At 51.7% G+C, this 19,090-nt stretch overlaps 1 protein-coding gene across 1 annotated transcript in view; it reads right to left on the bottom strand.

Annotated features, from left to right (window-relative positions):
- Nucleotides 1-19,090, bottom strand: part of Ltbp2 (latent transforming growth factor beta binding protein 2) — a 109,523-nt gene that overhangs the window by 3,791 nt on the left and 86,642 nt on the right. The window contains exons 16-31 of the mRNA XM_071607395.1: nucleotides 18,400-18,528; nucleotides 17,613-17,741; nucleotides 12,753-12,872; nucleotides 8,223-8,342; nucleotides 7,099-7,221; nucleotides 6,752-6,877; nucleotides 6,227-6,352; nucleotides 5,198-5,320; nucleotides 4,984-5,109; nucleotides 4,408-4,530; nucleotides 3,404-3,535; nucleotides 3,008-3,133; nucleotides 2,266-2,409; nucleotides 1,309-1,500; nucleotides 1,114-1,197; nucleotides 137-265 (exon numbers count right to left, since the gene is read on the bottom strand). Of these exons, the coding sequence (XP_071463496.1) occupies nucleotides 137-265; nucleotides 1,114-1,197; nucleotides 1,309-1,500; nucleotides 2,266-2,409; nucleotides 3,008-3,133; nucleotides 3,404-3,535; nucleotides 4,408-4,530; nucleotides 4,984-5,109; nucleotides 5,198-5,320; nucleotides 6,227-6,352; nucleotides 6,752-6,877; nucleotides 7,099-7,221; nucleotides 8,223-8,342; nucleotides 12,753-12,872; nucleotides 17,613-17,741; nucleotides 18,400-18,528 (2,052 nt within the window). The remainder of the gene's footprint in view (nucleotides 1-136; nucleotides 266-1,113; nucleotides 1,198-1,308; nucleotides 1,501-2,265; nucleotides 2,410-3,007; nucleotides 3,134-3,403; nucleotides 3,536-4,407; nucleotides 4,531-4,983; nucleotides 5,110-5,197; nucleotides 5,321-6,226; nucleotides 6,353-6,751; nucleotides 6,878-7,098; nucleotides 7,222-8,222; nucleotides 8,343-12,752; nucleotides 12,873-17,612; nucleotides 17,742-18,399; nucleotides 18,529-19,090) is intronic.

Here is a 19,090-nt window from a genome sequence, read left to right as displayed (position 1 = left end):
GACAATTGCTGATGGTCCTGAGCTCTCCTCACCTCAGACCTGCCTGCAATGGGCATCCTGCCCAGGAAGGGGTCTCCCAGCAAGAGAGGGATTAGCCAGCAGGGGATGGGGTGGGAGGGGCCATGTGTATCCTCACCCTCACATATCCTGCGGGAGATGTTGTAGTGGTAGCCGGGATTGCACAGGCAGATGTATCCAGGTACCGTGTTGAGGCACCGGCCATTCCGGCAGAGAGCAGGCCCAAACATCCCACACTCGTCGGCATCTGTGGGAGGGTAGAACTGAGGTGAGAGGACAAGGGGAGGCAGGATGAGGTGGTACTTAAGACCAGGGGCTCCAAAGCTGGACTGTCTGGGTTTGAATCCTGGCCCTGCCACTTCTGAGTTGGGTGACTTTGGGCAGGTTTCTTCAGTTCTCCTTAGTTTCCTATCTAAAAAACTGTGGATAATATCACTTCACCTCTTATACTTGTCATGAGGATGAGAAGGTGGTAATATACTTAAGGTGTTTAAAACAGTACTCAGCACATAGCAAGCACTCAAGAAATGCTACTTCTGGGGCTGTGGTCCTCAGCATGTAGGTGGAACTCCTACCTAGCATATATGGATTTGATTCCCCAGGACAACACACACACACACACACAGAGGGTATTTCTGTTTCTATTATTTCCTCCTCAGAACTAGCTTCAAGACTAAGGCTCAATACCTGAAACTCCCCTTTGGGAGTATGGGCTCTGCTAAGTTTCTGGCTTTGTAAATGGGGCCAGGGACATAGGTTAGTGTGTCTGGCCTCTGTGCAGCAGTACCCCGCCTCTGTCCCTGTGTTCACATACAGGCAGTTGAGTGTTGGCCAAGGCACCATAGTCTGTTTCCAGAGGGTGCAGACTTAAGGGAGCAGGGAACCTGAGTGAGGGTCATATGGACACTCCAGGAGGAGCTTGGGTTAGAGTTTCCAGCTAAAACTCTGTAGGGAGTCAGCCCTGGGACGGAAAAGACGGAAGTAATCAGGGAGGCCAGGGCTGGTGCCGGACTTCCCTAGGGACCTCCTAGAAGACCAAACTAGGGCCTACTCTGGCAAATGGAGTATGGGGAGGTGTGTGTGGAGGGAGGTCACCTGTATACATGGTCTGTCCAAACGTCCAGGCTCCTTCCACAGGGATGTAGCCTTTACCACTGGGGCAGAGCTCGCTGAATTCAACTGTAGGGAGGCAGTAGACTCAGAGAGGGAAGGGATGTGCCCCCTTTCCCCTCCCCACTTTGTCACACTGCAGAGCTGATGTAAGAAGATTTGGGACCCTTGAGGCTTTACCTGAGTCCTCAGATGGGCAGAGGTCACAGGCATCCCCCCACCTGGTTCCCTCGGTGCAGCAGCACTCAGCCTGCGTGGAGTTCCCACCAAGGAGGCTGGAGCACGGTAGATGGTCCTTCTGCCCAGAGTAGCATTCCATGCGAATGGGGCCTGGGGCGTGGTCTCCTGTCGGGGCCTCAGGGATGCTCTGAGCTGTGTGTGTTAGAGGCCCCTTATTATTGTCAGTTCATTACTGAGTCGCCCAGCCCTTGAATGTATCTTTTAAATTCAACATTTCTATAGCATTACAAGTGTACAAAATGCTGTTACTATGTTGTCTCACTTGGCCCACTGGACATCCCAGGAGTGGGTACTGTACCTTTCCTTTCTATGCTGATGTACCCTGTCTGTCCTCTGATTCATTCTGCCTCACAGGTACCCTGCCCTTCCCACCTTTCCTTGTTCCTTGCAAGGTCACCAGCTGACTCAGCCCAGCCTTGGTTGGTTGAGAGGCTGAGCTCGCAGCTCTGGGGCAGAGTGGGAAGCATGGGAAGCAGGAGGGGAGAGTCCAGCTTAGCTCACTTTCAAATTTCCCCTCATCCCGAAGATTCATTCAGAGATTGGATGGATTTAGGGTCACTCCAAGGTTTAATCTGAGGTCCTGGGGCCACACGAAGTCAGCCTCAGATCTTGAGCCTCCTCTAGGTCATCCCAGCCCAGTAGCCTGGACGCTGCACAGGCTGGAGCAGAGCCCCACTCGTCTTAGCTCCTGCGGCCTCTCGCTCCCCTCCCCGCTCTGTGCCTCATTCCCACCCTGCACCTCCATTACTGCACAGTCCCGACCCGGCTCCCTCTCAGGAACTAGAGGCTAGAGGAGGGATGCCTTTTGAAAGGCAGAGAATCATCATGGTAAATGACAAAAGGGGAGGCAGGGTGGGGGATGGGGGAGTGGTCCTGTGGGAAGCTCACAGGTCTCACCTCCAGCCACCCGAGGTCGGCAGTGACCCTCTCGGGCATCATACTCTTCAAGGTCGTTGGGGCAGAGGCACAGGAAGGAGCCTTCGACATTCTCACAGAGGGCGGCCCCACACACCGCCAGCATGAGCTCACACTCGTTCACATCTGCCAGGTGTGAGGACAGGCTCTTGGGCAGAGAAGAGGCAGCCTGTATGCCCTGTCCCTGACTCCAGCCCAGCCAGGCAGGTCCTCATCCACTGAAAAGAACCATGCTAGGCCTTGGCAGAAGCAAAAGTGGGCATGAATTAGCAGGAACGAGGGACAGATGGACAGGCATAGGATGGAAGAGAGGAGTGGCAGAAAGGGGTCACAAAAGGGCCAAAGAGTAAGGTCTACCCACTGTGTACTTTTTCCAAACATGGGGCTTCTCAAGCCCCCGAGGTCTCCAGGGAAGGGGGAGCCAGAGGGGTGGGGGTGGGCACCTTCCTTCATGAACTTGCTTCCTCTGCCGGCAGGATTGGCCATGCTTCCCCTACCAGCCTAGCCAAGGGGCCAGCTAGAGAGGTGACTTGAAATCTTTCTCTCCTCCTTGAAGCTCCCTTGCCCACCCTTTGGGAACCTATCATGGAGCCATGAACCCACAAATGATTCAGGAAGAGGTGCTAGGGCTTCCTTTAAGGATAGTCACAACCCCTGGAGGTTAAGAAGAACCCAGTGGCCCTCCTGGCCCAGACCCTGGGTGACTGACCCACAGGCTTCTCACCAACACAGTCCCAGCCTGAGGGCGAGGTCTCAAAGCCCTGGTCACAGAGGCAGCGGAAAGAGCCATCCGTGTTGTCACAGAAGCCGTGGCTCCCACACATGGTGTCATTGGCACACTCGTCTATGTCTGTGGGACAGTAGGGGCCGGGTAGAGGGAGTGTGTGTGAGCACTTATCTGGTCCATTAACACCAAGATCTGTAAAGCAACCTCTGAACATGGGACAAGAAAACTAACAGTAACATTCCTTTTCAATTTTGGGGTAAGCTGGGCTGTATGGAAAACATACAAACTTCAAACAGCTGTACAAACAGTGTCCTCAGGAGAAAATCATTTCTAGCTCCATACAGGGAAAAACAGATGTCCTCAGCCCTCCCGCTCCACCCCACTCCTACTCACCGATGCAGTCTCCAGTCGGGGCCATGTAGAAGCCAGGCTGGCAGCCCAGGACGCAGCGGTAGGAGCCAGGACTGTTCTCACACTTCCAGGCCCCACACACCGGCTCTCTGTTATCCTCACACTCATCGATGTCTGTCCCCAGAGGCATGAGAGGAGACAGATGTGGCCAGGTCACTGTTCTGACCCCAGTAACCTTAATTCACTGGCATTGCAACAAGGTCATGTCCCATAATTTCTGAGGTCTTTCATCTGATCCAATTTACTATGCTCGCCTCAACCCTGGAACAGTAAGTTCAGGGAAACTTCTCCCAACCCAGCAGGGCTAAATGAAAGAGAACTGTCTGCTATTTAGGAAGCCCTGAGCCGGGCGCTGTGGGACACGCCTGTAATCCCAGTGGCTTGGGAGGCTAAGGCAGGAGGATTGTGAGTTCAAAGCCTGCCTCAGCAAAGGAAGGCTCTTGACAACTTAATGAGATCCTGCCTCTAAATAAAATATATAAAAGGGCTGGGGATGAGTTCAGTGGTTCGGTGCCCTCTGGATTCAATCCCTGGTATTAAAAAAAAAAAAAAAAAGGAAGCACTGAGATCTTAGCCTTCAGTGAAACTCCTGTTCCTCCATGCTCTACCAGCAGAGCATGCAACCCTTCCTGAGTGGATAACAGGGAGCTGTCTTTGTATCTGTCTCTTGATTGTCTGTAATTGTTTGTCTTAGCAAAGAACATTGAACTTGGCAGGTGTTTAATGTTGACTAAATCAGTTTGGCCTTTAAAACTAGATTGTGTGTTGTGCCAGCACAAAAATTGTGATTGTCTTCATTTTATCATCCTTGAACAATCCTGGGGCCAGCAGAGGCTCAAATGCATTATCTATCGTATGATCAATCTGTGCAAAGCACTCTGCTTCCCTGGAGCTGAAGTTTCTTATTCCAGGGAGCTGAGGACCAGATGGGGGTGGAAGTGCACAGACATGGGGTAGAGTCCTGTCCACTCCTCTGGAGTCCTTACCCACACACTCCCCATTCTCTGGGGAGGGCCGGAAGCCAATTTCACACAGACAGTCGAAGGAGCCCTCTGTGTTGACACAGTGTCCTCCCAAACACTGGTCTGCAGCTGCACACTCATCCACATCTAGAAAACAGACACATATGAGCAGAACCAGCCAATGATCTCTTCCCTATTATCACCTGGTTCAGCTTCCTCTGGGCTCCAAGTAGCCCATAAGATGGCTACAGAGTGGCTTGGGGTAGGAAAGGGCTAGAAAATCCTAAGGAGAGTCCAGAGCTGGATATCAGAGACCATGCTATGGGGAGGAGTGCTGGGGCCAGGCCTCTGTCAAGGGGTAAAGGGTGACTGGAGAGAGGGTGCCTGCTACAGACATCACAGAGAGGCTCTGCAGAGAGACTCTTGAGTCCCTCCCTGCCCACCTGGCTCCCCGCATCACTCCTGCCCTTCCATCTTCTAGTGCATGCAGGCAGCCATGAGCATTTTATTTTATTTCAGTACCGGTATGAAGAAGGATGAAGCCCCTGCATTGACTCTAGTACTCCTTGTCCCAGCCCCCAGACACAGCTGGCTTCTCACCCTGGCAGCTGGTGCCTCCATCTGCATTGGCAAAGCCAGCCGCGCAGAGACAGAAGAAGGACCCATGGCTGTTGAGGCACTCGCCATGGGGCGCACAGTGTGCCTCCCCTGCACACTCATCCACATCTGCAGGGGAAAAGATGGCAGTGAGGTGTCCCAACCTCCCCATTCACTTACTGTCTCAACCCTCAGTGGGGACAGTCAGGCCACTCACCCTCACACACAGTGCCATTGGCCAATTGGAAGCCTGGGGGACAGAGGCACTGATAGGAGCCAGGTGTGTTCTTGCACTCGCCTCCCAGGCAGCTGTTCTGGGTGTCTTCACACTCATCCACATCTGCAGGGCCACACAAGGGAGGGAGGCAGCTGACGGTGACACCTCCCAAGGCCAGCTTTGAGGGGGAGGTTTCCAGAGGACCTGTCGCCTGCCTGTGGAGACTGAACCTTTGGGACCATCCTCCCAGCATAGAGCAGCTGGGAGAAGCTGGTGAGGGAGTAGCATCCCTTCCCCCCCACACTCCACAATCTCTGGGGAGGGCTGGAAAACTGTCTCACACAGACAGCTGAAGGAGCCCTTGGTGTTGACACAGTGCACCCCCTCCTACTGGTCTGTGGCAGATGCTCATCCACATCTAGAACGGAATAGGAGCAGGATGACTACTGCTCCTTCTGCTTGGCCCTGCTCTGTCAGGTTAATTCACAGCCCACAGTGCCCAGCAGCCCTAGCCCAGTGAAGCCAAAGCCTTATGCCCCTGTCACTGCTAAGAGGCCTCTGATTTCAATGAGAAGCAATGGGAAAACAAATGGGAAATGAACCAAGAAAACAGATACAGTGAATCTGAGAAGGTACCAGAAACTTGATTCTTCAAGTTGGCTTACAGATTGCCTGGTACAGGTCAATGTTCTCCCAGCAGCCACCCTTATGAAGCACACTTAGGGAGTTTGTCAGGGCACAGATTCCAAGGGCCCCTTGAGTCCACAGGGTAAATCTAGGACAAGGCCCAGGGAGCTGCACAGTGAACCATGCCCCTCAGTGATGTTCAAGTAGACTGAAGCCTGTGAACCAGTGGCTTATTGGCTCATAAGACCCAGATCTGTGGTCACCTCTCTGACTTCCATTCCGGGAGGAGAGAGAATGTGTGTCTCCAGCCAGCCCGCCATTCTAGGGAGGCCCCAGTTCCTTCTTGCTTGCAGAGGAGCAGGTTAGTATCCTAACTGTGCTCCCACACGACGGGGCTCTTACCTTCACAGGTGCGGCCCAGGGGGCTGGGCCGGTACCCCTCGTGGCAGTTCTTGCAGGAGAAGGAGCCCACAGTGTTGGTGCAGACTCCTGTGGGGCAGACTCCGGGAAAGGTGCACTCATCCAGGTCTGGGCAGACAGACAGCCATAGCCAGTGATCCAGGAGGGCTTCCCCCAGCCAGTGACAGTGAGGCCCTCAACACACTCTAGCCCCTCTCCAAGCTTGGAGGACATTTGGGGCCTCTGGGGAAGGGCAGGCCCTGGCTGGGGGAATTCTATGTCAATCCCCACGACTCTTCTCTAGATTGCTCCATGGGTAGCTCCCACCTCAGCTTCCTCTGGTCTCTGTGACCTCCTATTCATCCTGTCCTCACCCTTGAACATGGGGATTATGATAATAGAAGCTCTCTTTGGGGCCAAGTCCCTTCATAGGGCCCTCTAGCCTAAGCTGGATTCTCCATTGCCCCAAGACTGGCCAGAAAATAGAGTCTCCTTCTGTCCCTTTGGCCACCACCTCCCCAGGGCTACCTTCACAAGCAGTGCCATCTTCATTCACCCAGTAACCACTCTTGCAGGGCGAGCAGGTAAAGGAGCCCTCAGTGTTGAGGCAGAGGCCTGTAGGGCACGAGGCCCGGGTGGCACACTCGTCCACATCTGAAACAGGCCATTGAGTTCTGTGTGGGATTCTGCAGGGCAGACATGCCGGGATAGCCAGACGGACAGGTGGGCAGGGACTGGGGCAAGCACAGGTCTTGGCAGGGATGTGTGAGGTCAGCGTGGTTAGGGATACGTGATTGGGTGGATATGGGGGCACACACAGAGAGAGCCACAGGCTGATTTGCCTGTGGAGGTGGGGTGCTTCAGTATCTTTGTACCTTGGCAGCCCTTCCCGTCTGAGGTGACCTTGTAGCCATGATCACAAGAGCATCTAAAGGAGCCTTCCAGGTTGATACACCTTCCATGGGTGCAGACCCCGGGACTCAGACACTCATTCACATCTGTGGGTGAGAAGATGTCACAGGGCCTCCTCCCCTTCATGCAGCTGCTCTTGGCAGGCATGGAGCATTTCAATTGGAATCGGCCTCCAGAGGGACTATGCTGGCTTCGGTAGGCTACACTGGGAAGGCTATGAAGCCAGGCTCCTTATCACACCTGGGCAGGGCAGAGTCCCCTCCCCAGGAGCTCTCCTCAACCCCATCTGGTAACACAGAGTACTCTGCATATGTCCTAGAAAAAAGGACCAGGTCCCCCAGCCTTGGGCTGGTTTAGCCCATCTCAGGACACTTAGAATGAGATGTCCAAGATTTACCTCACTGCGGGTCTGACCCTCTCCTACCTGCCATCAAACAACCCACGTTCCCAGCCTGACCACCAGCTTTAATAGGTGGGCGGGCAGTGTGGAGAGAGGCCAAACCATGCCTGGGTGGCTATGGCAGTCTCAAGGGCCTGGGAAATGTCTGCCCTCTCCAGAGCCTCAAAGCATCTATTCAAAACAAAGTTCCTCCTGGCATTCTGAACCCCAGGCCCTTCTTGCGGGGGCTGAAGGGAAGGAGCACTCCCCCCACTGCTACCAAGCAGCCTCTGGAGGGAGGAGGACACCACGTTTGCTGAATGGCACTGTTTAGATAGTGCAGTCATGCAGGAGAGCAAAAGGGCCTGGCTGTCGGCTTTCCCCACCACTCAGTCTCATCCTAAGACCCTCAGGCTCCTCACCCCACCCCACAGGAGTCATCCACAGAAGCTTCTGGGACACGGGGCTGTAGCTTCAGAACGGATGTGGCCAGGGAGCAGAAGAGGCCTCCACCCTTGCTGATTCAGAGGGCAGAGCACCATAACTGAAGCCCACTCATGTCAGGCTCTGTGTCCTCTGGGACACTGGGTCATGGAGGACAATTGCCTCCCAGCCACTTCCCTCTGCCCACCTTTCTCTCCCTGTGTGTGGGCTCAACCAGTATCCCAAGGCCGGACAGCCTTCGCTGCCTTGGCAAGCAGCCCTCACCTATGCAGTTCCCACTCTGTCCCCTGTAGCCTTCCTCACAGGCCAGGCAAGCGTAGGAGCCAGGGGAGTTGATGCATCTCCCATCAGAGCAGGTGCCAGGGTGACGGCATTCGTCGATATCTATAAAACAACCGTCCCTCCCTTAGTTATCCCTGGGAACCACAGGTCATGGGCGGCTCTGGGACACAGAAAATCCTTGACTTTGCCCTTGGTTGGGGAGTTTCTGCCTAGATGAAAACAAGGAAAAAATGAGAGATGCCCTCATGTTCCCAATTCTGCCTCCCACCCACTGTCCACAAAAAAAAAGAGGGTTGGAAGAACTTAAAAATAAGACAGGGAGACTCCCTGGGTGGGTACAGTAGGCTGTGGTTGCCATTAGCTTGGGAGGTCAGAGGGCTCTATTTGTGAGCTGAACTCTTTGGGATGGGCCTTCATATCTTCCTGGGTGAAGGCCTACTCTTTACAAAGATGACATGACTGGGACTAGATGTGCTTGGCACAGTCACCAGTTGGACTGTTGCCACAGGTCCCAGACTAGATCACCAGAGGGGCAGTGGAATCAAAATGAACTTTCCTGCCCCAGGAAATGAGGATCAAGGATGAAACTCCCATCTTGGATTTGGCCCAGACCAGCCTTGAGGCCGAGTTCAGACTGAAGAGGCAAAGCCGGCAAATCTTCCCTGCCAGGGAGGTGTCAGCCCTTTCTTCCAGCCAAAAGCCATAGGGATCCCACTCTGCCGAGATCCAGGGACATTAGATAGAAAGGATGACCTGGGCACCAACCAGATAGATATGCAGGGGAAGAGGGGACCCAGGGAGGGAGAGTGCTAGGAAGGAAGAGGTGGGAGCTCTTTCCCCAAGAAGCTGAGTGCAGGCTTTTCCCCCAGTGACCTGGCATCCCGGGGAGTCTATCGTCGAGTTACCCAGGGGACCTAGAATGAGGTGGGGAAATCAGACCACAGTGGCTGAACTCAAGGTTGAAACTGCAGAAGGACATTCTGCTTCTCTGGCACAAATGTTGCATATAGCTCCTGGTCACCAGTGGTGACAGATGATTGGCCAAGCTCCAAAGGAAACAGGAGAATTTATTCTTCCTATGTGGGTAACTGCCATTCTCTTGGAGGAAGTTCACCAGCTTTTTCAGATTCAGAGCCCCTACCTAGAAGAAAGACCTACTCAGCACCGCAGAGGAAATGCAAGGGCCAGGTCAAGGGGCAGAGCACAGGCTTTCTGCTTAGGGACTAATGCCAGCAGCTAGTGTTGCAGAGGAGGAGAGACCCAAAGATGGAGGGTGAAAATGAGTCCCCGCTGAGGTTTTTTGGCCTGCAGAATTCAGGACACATTCAAGCCCTCTGTGGTCTGAGACCATTTCAAGCCCAGGACAGGTGGTTATTCAGGTGAACATCAGCAAGGAGATGCTCACAATTCCTAAGTGATCTCAGGAGACACTAAGTTAATACCCATCTTGGTAAAGGCAACCATGAGCCCCTAGTTGGGTTATGGTAACAGTGGGCTCAGATATTCTAAGGCTCTCTGTAAAGACAAGGTGGAAAGAATGAGACAGAGATGGAGAGAAGAAGGACCCAGGACTGATGACATTGGCCACCCAGGAGAGAGCATCTACCTTCATGACCTGCTGGTCCTGGCTGAGGCTGCCGAAGGAGGAGGAGGCACAAAGTTATTGGGAAGCAATCCCTGCTTCAAGAATGCAAGACTTCAGGAATGAAGAGAAAGAATTTGAGGCTAGGATCCTTCTAGTACATTGAGAAAAAAATGAAGTTTTTAGATCTCTCTCATAGGAACCAGGCAATGTAGGAAGATTAGGTTTGCCGTAAGATCTCTCCTGCCCCTAATGTGCCAGGCAGCAAGTGATGCTGGGCTCCTGCACAGAAGACACGTGGTACCCACTGAAGCTCTTCATCAAATATTCCAGCTCTTCATTTTCTGGGCCATAGTAGGTTTGTGCCTCCTGGTCCCTGGGGCCATGAGACTAGTTCTGGCCAATAAGCTGTGAGTGGGTATGATATGTGTCATTTATGGATCAAAGCATTTAGTTGTATGCCATGCTCTAGCATGCTCTTTTTTCCATGGAGACTGTTCACATACCAGGGACTGGATATTCCTTTAGCCTTGTTCTAGAGAAATGAAACATGGGGCAGTTCCCAGCTGACCCGTGATGGTCACATGGCAATGATGAGCTTTGCTGTGTTCTGTGTCACTAACATGGTAATGCAGCATTATCTAGTTTGTCCCAGCATGCCACTGCTGGCTTCCTTCCTTACCCAGAGCCCCAAGTGGCGAGGATCATAAGTGAGTTCTGTCAGCAAGAGGGAAAGAGAGGGCAGAAGATCCAGGGAGCCCCTTAGTCTCCACTTGAGCCACAGAAGCACTCTCTCTCCAGCACAGAGTAGGTATGACTGAGCCATTAGCCAAGCCAAGCCAAAGGAACCTGATGAAGATTCTGGACAGAGTGGATATCTTAATATCCAGATATCCTAAGGCTGTTCCACCAATCTGTCAGTCCCTGAACTGAAGCCACTCACTGGGTGGAGATTTTTCTGTCTAGTCAAGGGTTTGATTTTTAATCTAAGATTGCAGCATGTTTTGGTAGCTATCTATTTATTGCTGTATTCCCAGCCATGGCTGGCCTGCAGTGAGTGCTCAACAAATGTTTGCCATCTAAAGAATGGGACAATGTGCCTGAAAAGTTTGCCCATTATCCTCTGGGCAAAAGGCTATTGAGGAGATTCCCAGGGACCCATGGAAATGGTCATGCCAGAGACCAGCTTGCCAGTCTGCTGTCTATGAACTGGGAGGATCCCTGAGCTTCTCTTCCAGAAGTCAGTCTTTGCATGAAGAGATACAGAAGCACCAGCTCTGTTCCTTGTGCAAGCACGGGGTAGAGAGGGGGAGGATGCTTAGGCAGGGCCCACAAGCTCAGGGGACCTTGGATATGGGTGGGGAATAGCAAAGGCCCTGGCAGTCTGCAAGAGAATCTGTTCCCTGTCCGTGGGAACCCAGAGTTCTGGTACGATGGAAATGCCATTGAGACTACTGCATGGGCCACTGTCCAGACCACTCAGCCTTTCACCAGAGACTTTGGGTTTCAGTGGAGAAAGTGGTTTCTTCGTTGGAGAAAGAAGAAAGAGGGAGAGGAAATTGACTGGGCTCCCGGGGTGATGGGCCGGGTCTGTGGTTACTAGTGGAAACCTGGAGAAGTGCGCAGACTACATCATTCTTTCTTTCAACAGTCTTGGAGCATCTACCCGGGCCAGGAACTCAGCCTGACCTTCCACATGAGGTGTGTGTCTAGAATCTTTCCTCTGGATGGGAAGGAGGCTGTCCAGGGGAGGGTACTGGTGGTGGTGGTGAATCTGAACATGAAAAGGTACAGGGCTCTCAGGTAACAATGTTTTCCCTATTTACTGAGGGTCTGTAAGTGCCAGAGATGGCACTGAGCACCTGGTAAATATTAGCTTATCTGGTCCTCACTAGAGCCTCTGCGATGTGCATGACGGTTTCCATTTCCAGACATGAGTCAAGAGCCAAACCCAGGCCTGTCTGCACCAGAGCCTGTGCCCTTAAGACAGACTGGTTAGTATAAATCTGATATTTTTAATGCTCTGGTATTTTCTTGGTTCATTTTCTTTAATTATGTTTTTCTTTTTAATAAGCCCAAATATAAAATTCATGATATTGTTGTGATGCTTAAATAAGGTTATCGACCAAGCACTCGGTAAGTCACCCTGCATATAGCAGGCATCCATCCAGTGGTGGGTACCTTCACTGTCCATTTGCCTGGAAAATGCCCCATTGTCCTGTCTCCTTGGGTAGAATGAGGTCAAGGGGAGTGAGTTCCAGCTTTGATCATGCATAAGCCTGAGTTTTAGAGGAGGAGCTCAAAGAGGGAGGCACTGGGAGAAGAAGGTAACACTGGGGGTGAAAACAGTTGTGTTTTATACCATGGTGGTAGCATTGAGAAGGTGGGCTCTCCATTCTCAAGGCATTGGGAAGGTGGGCTCTCCCTTACTCCAGGACCCTCCCAAACAAGGCAAGTCCTGGCCCAGGAATCCTGGGAAGGCCCAGCCTAAGCTCGGGTCCAGGGAAGTGTTTTTCACAGAAAGAACCTTGATTTACCCTCATTTATTGGTGTTTTAACCAGTCTCAGGAGCATAAGACCTAGTCCTTCTGCAAGGATTTGACACCCTGGCCTGGGAAGAGGGTGTCTAAGATTTAGCAAGAAGACAAAGGCTCCCAGACAGACCCATTCTTCCACTGCCATGTGGAGAGAGCCATTTTTCAAAGTAAAAGGGCAGAGATGTGCAGAGATGCTCCCTGAGTGTCATATAGATTTGCACTTCTTGCTTCAGGGGGATGTAAAAGGTCACTGAAGGATAGAAAGGCTCAAGAGTTCACAGACATGTTCCTGACCATAGGCGTGGGCTCAGCATCATGCGGACAAGCTAGAAGAGGAGCTGGTGATGAGCAGTGTGTGGGGCAACAGGCTGACCCCATATCGCCATTCCTTACCTTCACAGTGTCCCTTCCTGACCATGGTGTAGCCCTGATCACACTCACAGTGATAGGACCCCTCCGTGTTGCTGCACCGCCCTCCGCTGCACACTGATGACTGCACACACTCGTCTATATCTGCAAACACACAGGATGGCCCTGAGTCAAAGGCAGCTCTGAGGGGGGAGGGGGTGTTCCCAAGGCATCCTTTCTAGAGGCTGAGGATAAGGATGCCATGCCAAGGTCCAGTAGAAGAGGGCACACTAGCTGCAGCCATGCTGGCCCAGAGGGCTCCTGAGCCAGGTCAGAGATTGCTCAGACCCCTGCTGACCCCTAAGCTCCTTTTTCCCATGGGGTAGCTACTTTTGGGGACCCTGAAGACCCCTTCAGCTATCTTCTCATCCTGATGCAAGGGCTGATCTTGAGTCAAGTGACAGTCTGTATGGCATGATCTGAGGAGGCCAACAACACACCACACCCTTCCTGGCCCCAGTACAGTAGCCATTTGTGCTACCCCTAGGGGACCTTCTGAAAGGTTAGGAGAGGTTTATGTCATTGTCCAAAGCGTACTGGTGTGCCATGATGATTCTAAACCCCAGCCTTGTCTGCCACTCCCCTGTTACATACCTTCCCAGGGCTCCCTGCCACCTCCAGCCCTGGCAGACTGGCTCCCGACCCTGGCCTGGCCTCACTGTGTTTTCTAATTTGCACACACCCCTCGGTATAACCTTATTCCTAGCAGATTTCCACTGGCCCAACCTCTGAGTCTCCATTCACATAAATGCCTCTGCTGGAGCATTTAACATCCATTGCCAGCAGATTCCTACTCTTATTCCAGCAGTGACTTGATGCATCAATTCTGGGTCCTTGGGACCATTCCCCATTCCCTGCCCCCACAGTCAAATTAATCACACTGCTCCTCCCCAGCACTGGTTCAAATACTCCACAGGATCCTTCTGAAATGAGATAATCCAGGTGAAGTGTTCAAAACTGTACCTACCTGGCAGTGGTAACCATGAAGATGTTAGCCGTTATTATTCCAGCATTAAGCCTACCCCATAATCCAGGCTTCTTGGCCTGGTAAGTAAGATCTTCCAGGATTCGGCGCCCACCCACTTCTCTCCTTGTTTCCACCTCTTGTCTCTTCACCTCCTGGTTTCTGACACATGGGACCTGCCTCTGAGCCTCTGCTTGTGCTGTTTGCTTGCCTGGAATGGTCTTCCACCCACCAGTTTGACTATCTCCTACTCATCTTTTGGCAAGCCCAACCCCTCCTCTCCAGCCTGTATGCTCTTTCCCAAGCTTCCCTTTGGACTCAGACCTTAGCACAACTGTTCACTGATTGGCTTCTTTCTCCCTAACTACTGGGGATGTGCGTTATTATCTTGGCGTCTTCCAAGCCCGGCACAGAACCCCATTAAGTGCTTATAAAGGAACCCAATAATAAGTCTTTGTTTACGGGCAGTGTTTTCATTTGAGCAGTTCTTCAGAAAACCCCCAGTATCTGGCAGAGGAGCTGACAGAGGTGTCACATGCGTATTCCTAGGCTCCCATCTGCAGGCCCTGATCCTGCAGTGCAGAACAGGCCCAGGAACCTACATAGTAAAAACTCTCCAGCCATTTGTAAATAACTGGTCTTCACTTTGAGAAGTTCTAATCCCAATGAAAAGAAAAAAACACTTTTAGGCAGAACCATATGTGGGAATTTGATAAAAATCCCTTAAATAAGGTGGGGCTAGGACCACTGTCTGAAGATGGTGTTGGGAAAACTGACTTTCTGTATGAAGAAAAATGGAAACGGAAAAGGGGGATGGGGCATGTTCTTAACTGCCATGCAAAGATGGACCCCAGATAAATTAAGGTGCCCCATAAAAGGTAAAGATAAAACATTTATGAAAAAAAGTGTAGGAGCATATTTTTGTGACCTAAAAGAAAGAAAGGGCTTCTTCAATAAAATCTCCAAAGCATTAAAATCAAGGCAAAAAGGTGAATTTGATAGATCAAAATTAAGGATTTACATTTAAAGAAGGACAAGTAGATAAGGTTAGCAGAAAGAGAACAAAATGAGAGTTATAATATCTAAACCCAGGCAAACATTTAGCATAGAGAAGAGGCTCCTAAGAAGCCACAAGAAAAAATAGCCACCAACCACCCCAGGAACAAGCCATTGACACATGAGGAGATCCAAAGGCTAATGCACAAGGAGATGCTCATGCTTAAGAGCAATATAAATACTATTTAGAATGTTTATGTAAATACTTAATATTTAAATAACATATTATTTCTACTTATATTATCTTACACAAGTTGTGATGACTTCTATTAATAAAGTATATAAATTAACTGATTCATAAATAAAAATCAATATGAAATGAAATCATTAAAATAACGTGATACTACTTTATGAGACTGGCAAAATTTAGGAAGTGTTATGCTGGATAAGAGCTCTTCAAGCGGCAGCCAAGTTCCATGGGGGTGGGGGGACTTTAGCTGACCTTAAGCCCCACCCCCTCTCCCAGCTGCTGAGGCTGGCAGAGACATCTGGACACCCGGGCTGGCACAGAGCAGCATGCCTCATCAGGGCCAGTCCTGGTGACACAGCTCCCTGTGGCAGCCAGGGCTCATCCTGGGCCAGCTCTCCAAGCTGGGTCTGCAGAGAGCAGAGCCTCTTTGGCTACAACACCTGCCCAGGCCACTGGAGCCTGGAGAAGTACTGCTGCCTGAGCCACCTCCCTGACAGCCAGCTGACCCAACCACCACCTTCTGTTACACACTCTCCTGGCTGCCACTGCCCGCAGGACAGTGTCCAAGCACTTTAGTCTGGCACTTGAGTCACTTCCCAAACTGGCCTTGACTCCTGCCACTTCCTCCGTGTACCCCACTCCAATCATACTGACTTGATCATTATTCCCAGGGTGTGCCAGGGAATACTACTCTGGTCTCTATAGAAATGGTTCCCTTTGCCTGGAATAATTTCTGCTTCCTCCATTCCTCTTCATGCTCCCTCCATTCCTCTTCATGCTCACAGTGGTGGCCAACACCCTTCATGTAAGGGGGTGTGTCATTGGAAGCAAATCATGCTTTGGAGCTGGAGTGACTTTGATTCTATTTCGGGTTCAACCACAACTAGGTGTGAGGTCCCTGAGTGTTTCAATTCATCCCTCTAAACCTAATCTTGCTAAACAATAAAATGGGGTTAAGGACTATATGGGTTGGCATGATGAGTTTTATAAACTAAAATAATTAGGATAGGGCTGGCTTATAATAAGTGCTCATTAAATGGCAGTTATTATCTTTGTACCCCAGTTAAGTACCCCATTGGGGAAGTCTCCCCCAGTTCTCTCCTACAGAGCTAGTTGCCTATTTATCTGGAGTCCATAGTGTTACCACCTGCATTCATGTATCTCAGTATCCTCAGCTCAGCACAGTGCCTGGCACCCAGGGGCTCCATGCTTGAGTGTCACTGAAAGGTGCATAGAACTCTCCCACTCTTTGTGAAGTTGGGTGATCTGTCCCCTCTTCCTTCATTCCCCAACACAATCAAGTGAGAGAAGCTGGATGGCTTTGGATCTTGCAGACAAGATTCTTGGGGATCAGAACCTAAGGGGACCTTGGCAGTGGAAGGATACACAGCTTCCTCAGGCACCCCAGGGGGACTGTGAGTGACCACTGGGCTTCCCTGGTCAGGACCAGCAATGTGAGCTCCAACAAGAGGCTGTGCCATTCTCAAGATGAAGGCTTCCTAACAGTTATAATCTTAAGGTGCTGCCTGAAAAGTGCTTCCTTATATCCTTTGTGAACTCATTCATAAAAATATATGGGGAGTTGTGGGCAGCCAGTCTGAATGATTTCACATTCTCTTTCCCTGAGCGGAGAGGCTCTGACCTCACTACATCTCATAGTGACCTGGACATTGCCCCGGTCCCAGAAGTTTAAGGACGCGTCTTCAGACGTAGGCATGTTGCCCCATGGATTAAGCTATGCTCACCTGTGATATTATCCCTTTGCCCTGTTTGGGATAGAATATTCCAAGGAAACACTTTGTGTGTCCCCTTTTCTTACTCTGCCCTTGGGTGTGGCCTTCCTTGATGTCACTCAACCTGCTGACAGCAGACATCATAAAGCTAGACTCAACCCCTGAAACCTGACCCCTTGCCTCATTTGAATGGCTTCTCCTCAAAAAAAGGGTCAGTATGTGCTGCTCTCTCTCTTTCTGAAGACCCTTAAGGTCACAGGAGCCATACCAGGACCCCCAAAGAAAAAGATATCTCTGTCTCTTGTGTGGTTATTTTGCATAGCCCAGTTCCCCTGGAGTGACCTTGAGTGTTTTAGTTTAGTTTAGGAACGTGACAGGGAGTATTCTATACTATTAAAGGGTCTGCACTGAAGAGTGTTTACCAAGGGTTCCCTAGTGGTGGCGCAGTTCTTTCCAGGGAAGCCCAAAGCCCTGCAGTGTCTCTAAGCTGCTGGGACCTGAGCTCCTTTCTCAGAGGCTCTCCAGCCTGCCAGGAGTCCCAGCTCTGCATCCTCACAGGCTGCCCCCCTTCCCTAAAATGAAAGCAGCTCCTTGTCACACAGGGTTTAGAGACCTGAGTTTTGATCCCCATCTCCAGCCAAGTGTCCTGATCCCCTCTTGGCTCCAGGCACAATTCCTTGAGGCCTGCAAACACTGCCTCCTTGCCATCCCTGTGTATGGGCAGCTTCCTCCCAGCTCCAGGCCAGACTCCCGTCCCTCTTCCTGTGCCTCCCGTGCCCACCACATTGCTGCACTGTGCCTGGGGGCTGTGAACGTCTGGTTCCTCACTGTGTGGGCCTAGACAAACTCATTCTCCTCCGCCCATCACAGCCCAAAGCAGGGCTAGGGCAGGCTTGGCTTACCTTGACACTCCTGGGTGGCCCCTGAGATGACCAATGTGTAGCCGGGATAGCAGAAGCAGGAGTAGGAGCCCACGCTGTTGACACAGCGCCCTTTCCCTGCGCAAGGGTCCCTCAGACACTCGTTGTCATCTGACCAGAAGGAGGGAGGGAGGAAGGTCAGGGAGGCCAGCATGCCTTTCTCTGGGTATCTGCCAGCAAACTGCCCACACTAGGGAGGGTGCTATGTGGCACGGAAAGGGTGAGGATGGGGAAATGAAGTTATTTTAGGTTAAAAGCTAAAGGGTTGGCCCATCAGGTCCACACAGGCACTAGGGGCTGGGGTGACTGCTTCCGCTTCCTTCCTGCCTTTTGTCTCCTTCTCCCAGTGGCCCCATGATTACTTTCTTTCTCCTTTAAGACCACAGTGTGTGTGTCTCCTTTGCACAAAAGTATTGCAGAGGGAGGAATGAGGCCCACACTTGATGATTTATCTTGGCCTCAATCTCACCCAGAGATGGCCCCAGTGGTGACAGTGATCTGCTTTGTAGGCAGCAACATGGCTAGTTTAAGGGGAAGGTGGCCAGGTACTGGCTGGGGTACCTCCCACTCTCCTGGGGCTGGAGAATCATCGGATGGGGCTCATGGACTGGTCTTCTCCAAAAGGTCAAGTTAGCTTTGTCCAAAGCGACTGTGCTTCTAACTCTTCAACCACACGGCACTGCTTGTACACTGCTTGGACTCCCATCCCCTAGTCCCTGCTCCCATCTACCCTGGCCACTAAGAAGGTGCAGGACACCCAGGTAAATACCTGTGCAGTAGGCCTGGCTGGGGTGCAACTGGAAGCCAGGATTGCAGACACATCTGTATCCATCTGGGAGATTCTCACAGGTTCCAGGGCCACAGATGTTAGTGGCTCCAGCAGCACATCTATCAATGCCTACAGGAGACGGAGCAGAGCAGAGGTTCTGGCAGGGTGAAGAGGGGTGGGAGGCAGTGGAGTGGGGTAAGGAACGCCTGGGGGAAAGGGTTTCAGGGTCTAGGATGGCCAACAGAAGTCCATCCCACCTTTGCCAGGCCCCCTATATCCGTGTGTATCATGGCTTCGTGTAAGATCCATGGGGCCTCTGCTGGATCCCTGCACCCTATCCAAGATGGGCCTCTGCTGGGTCCCTGTACCCTATCCAGGATGGAGTTCACAGTAGTGTGTTCCCCTGGCCTACAGGGATCAGTTTTAATTACTGACAAACAGCTGGGAAGACTGCTGAGCCACCAGCCTGACCTCTCCTGAATGTGGGTGGCTCTCATCCACAGAGCCCAGGGCTACTGTCCCTGGCAAATCCAGCCCAGTTTACCCTGGACAGACAGATCTGTTGAGTAGAATGCATAGGGGAAAGCACTGGGGGAGAATGGGAGAGGAGGGCTGGGCTCTTTGAACAGGGTCTAGGATGCCCTAAGCCTGATGTGTGAGCAAGGACAACATGGAAAGGGTTGTGATCAGA

Source organism: Marmota flaviventris, chromosome 2, assembly GCF_047511675.1.
Source record: "Marmota flaviventris isolate mMarFla1 chromosome 2, mMarFla1.hap1, whole genome shotgun sequence".
In the NCBI taxonomy this organism is placed as follows: domain Eukaryota; kingdom Metazoa; phylum Chordata; class Mammalia; order Rodentia; family Sciuridae; genus Marmota; species Marmota flaviventris.
Note: the sequence above shows the minus strand (reverse complement) of the source record. Positions and strands in the feature narration are given on the sequence as shown.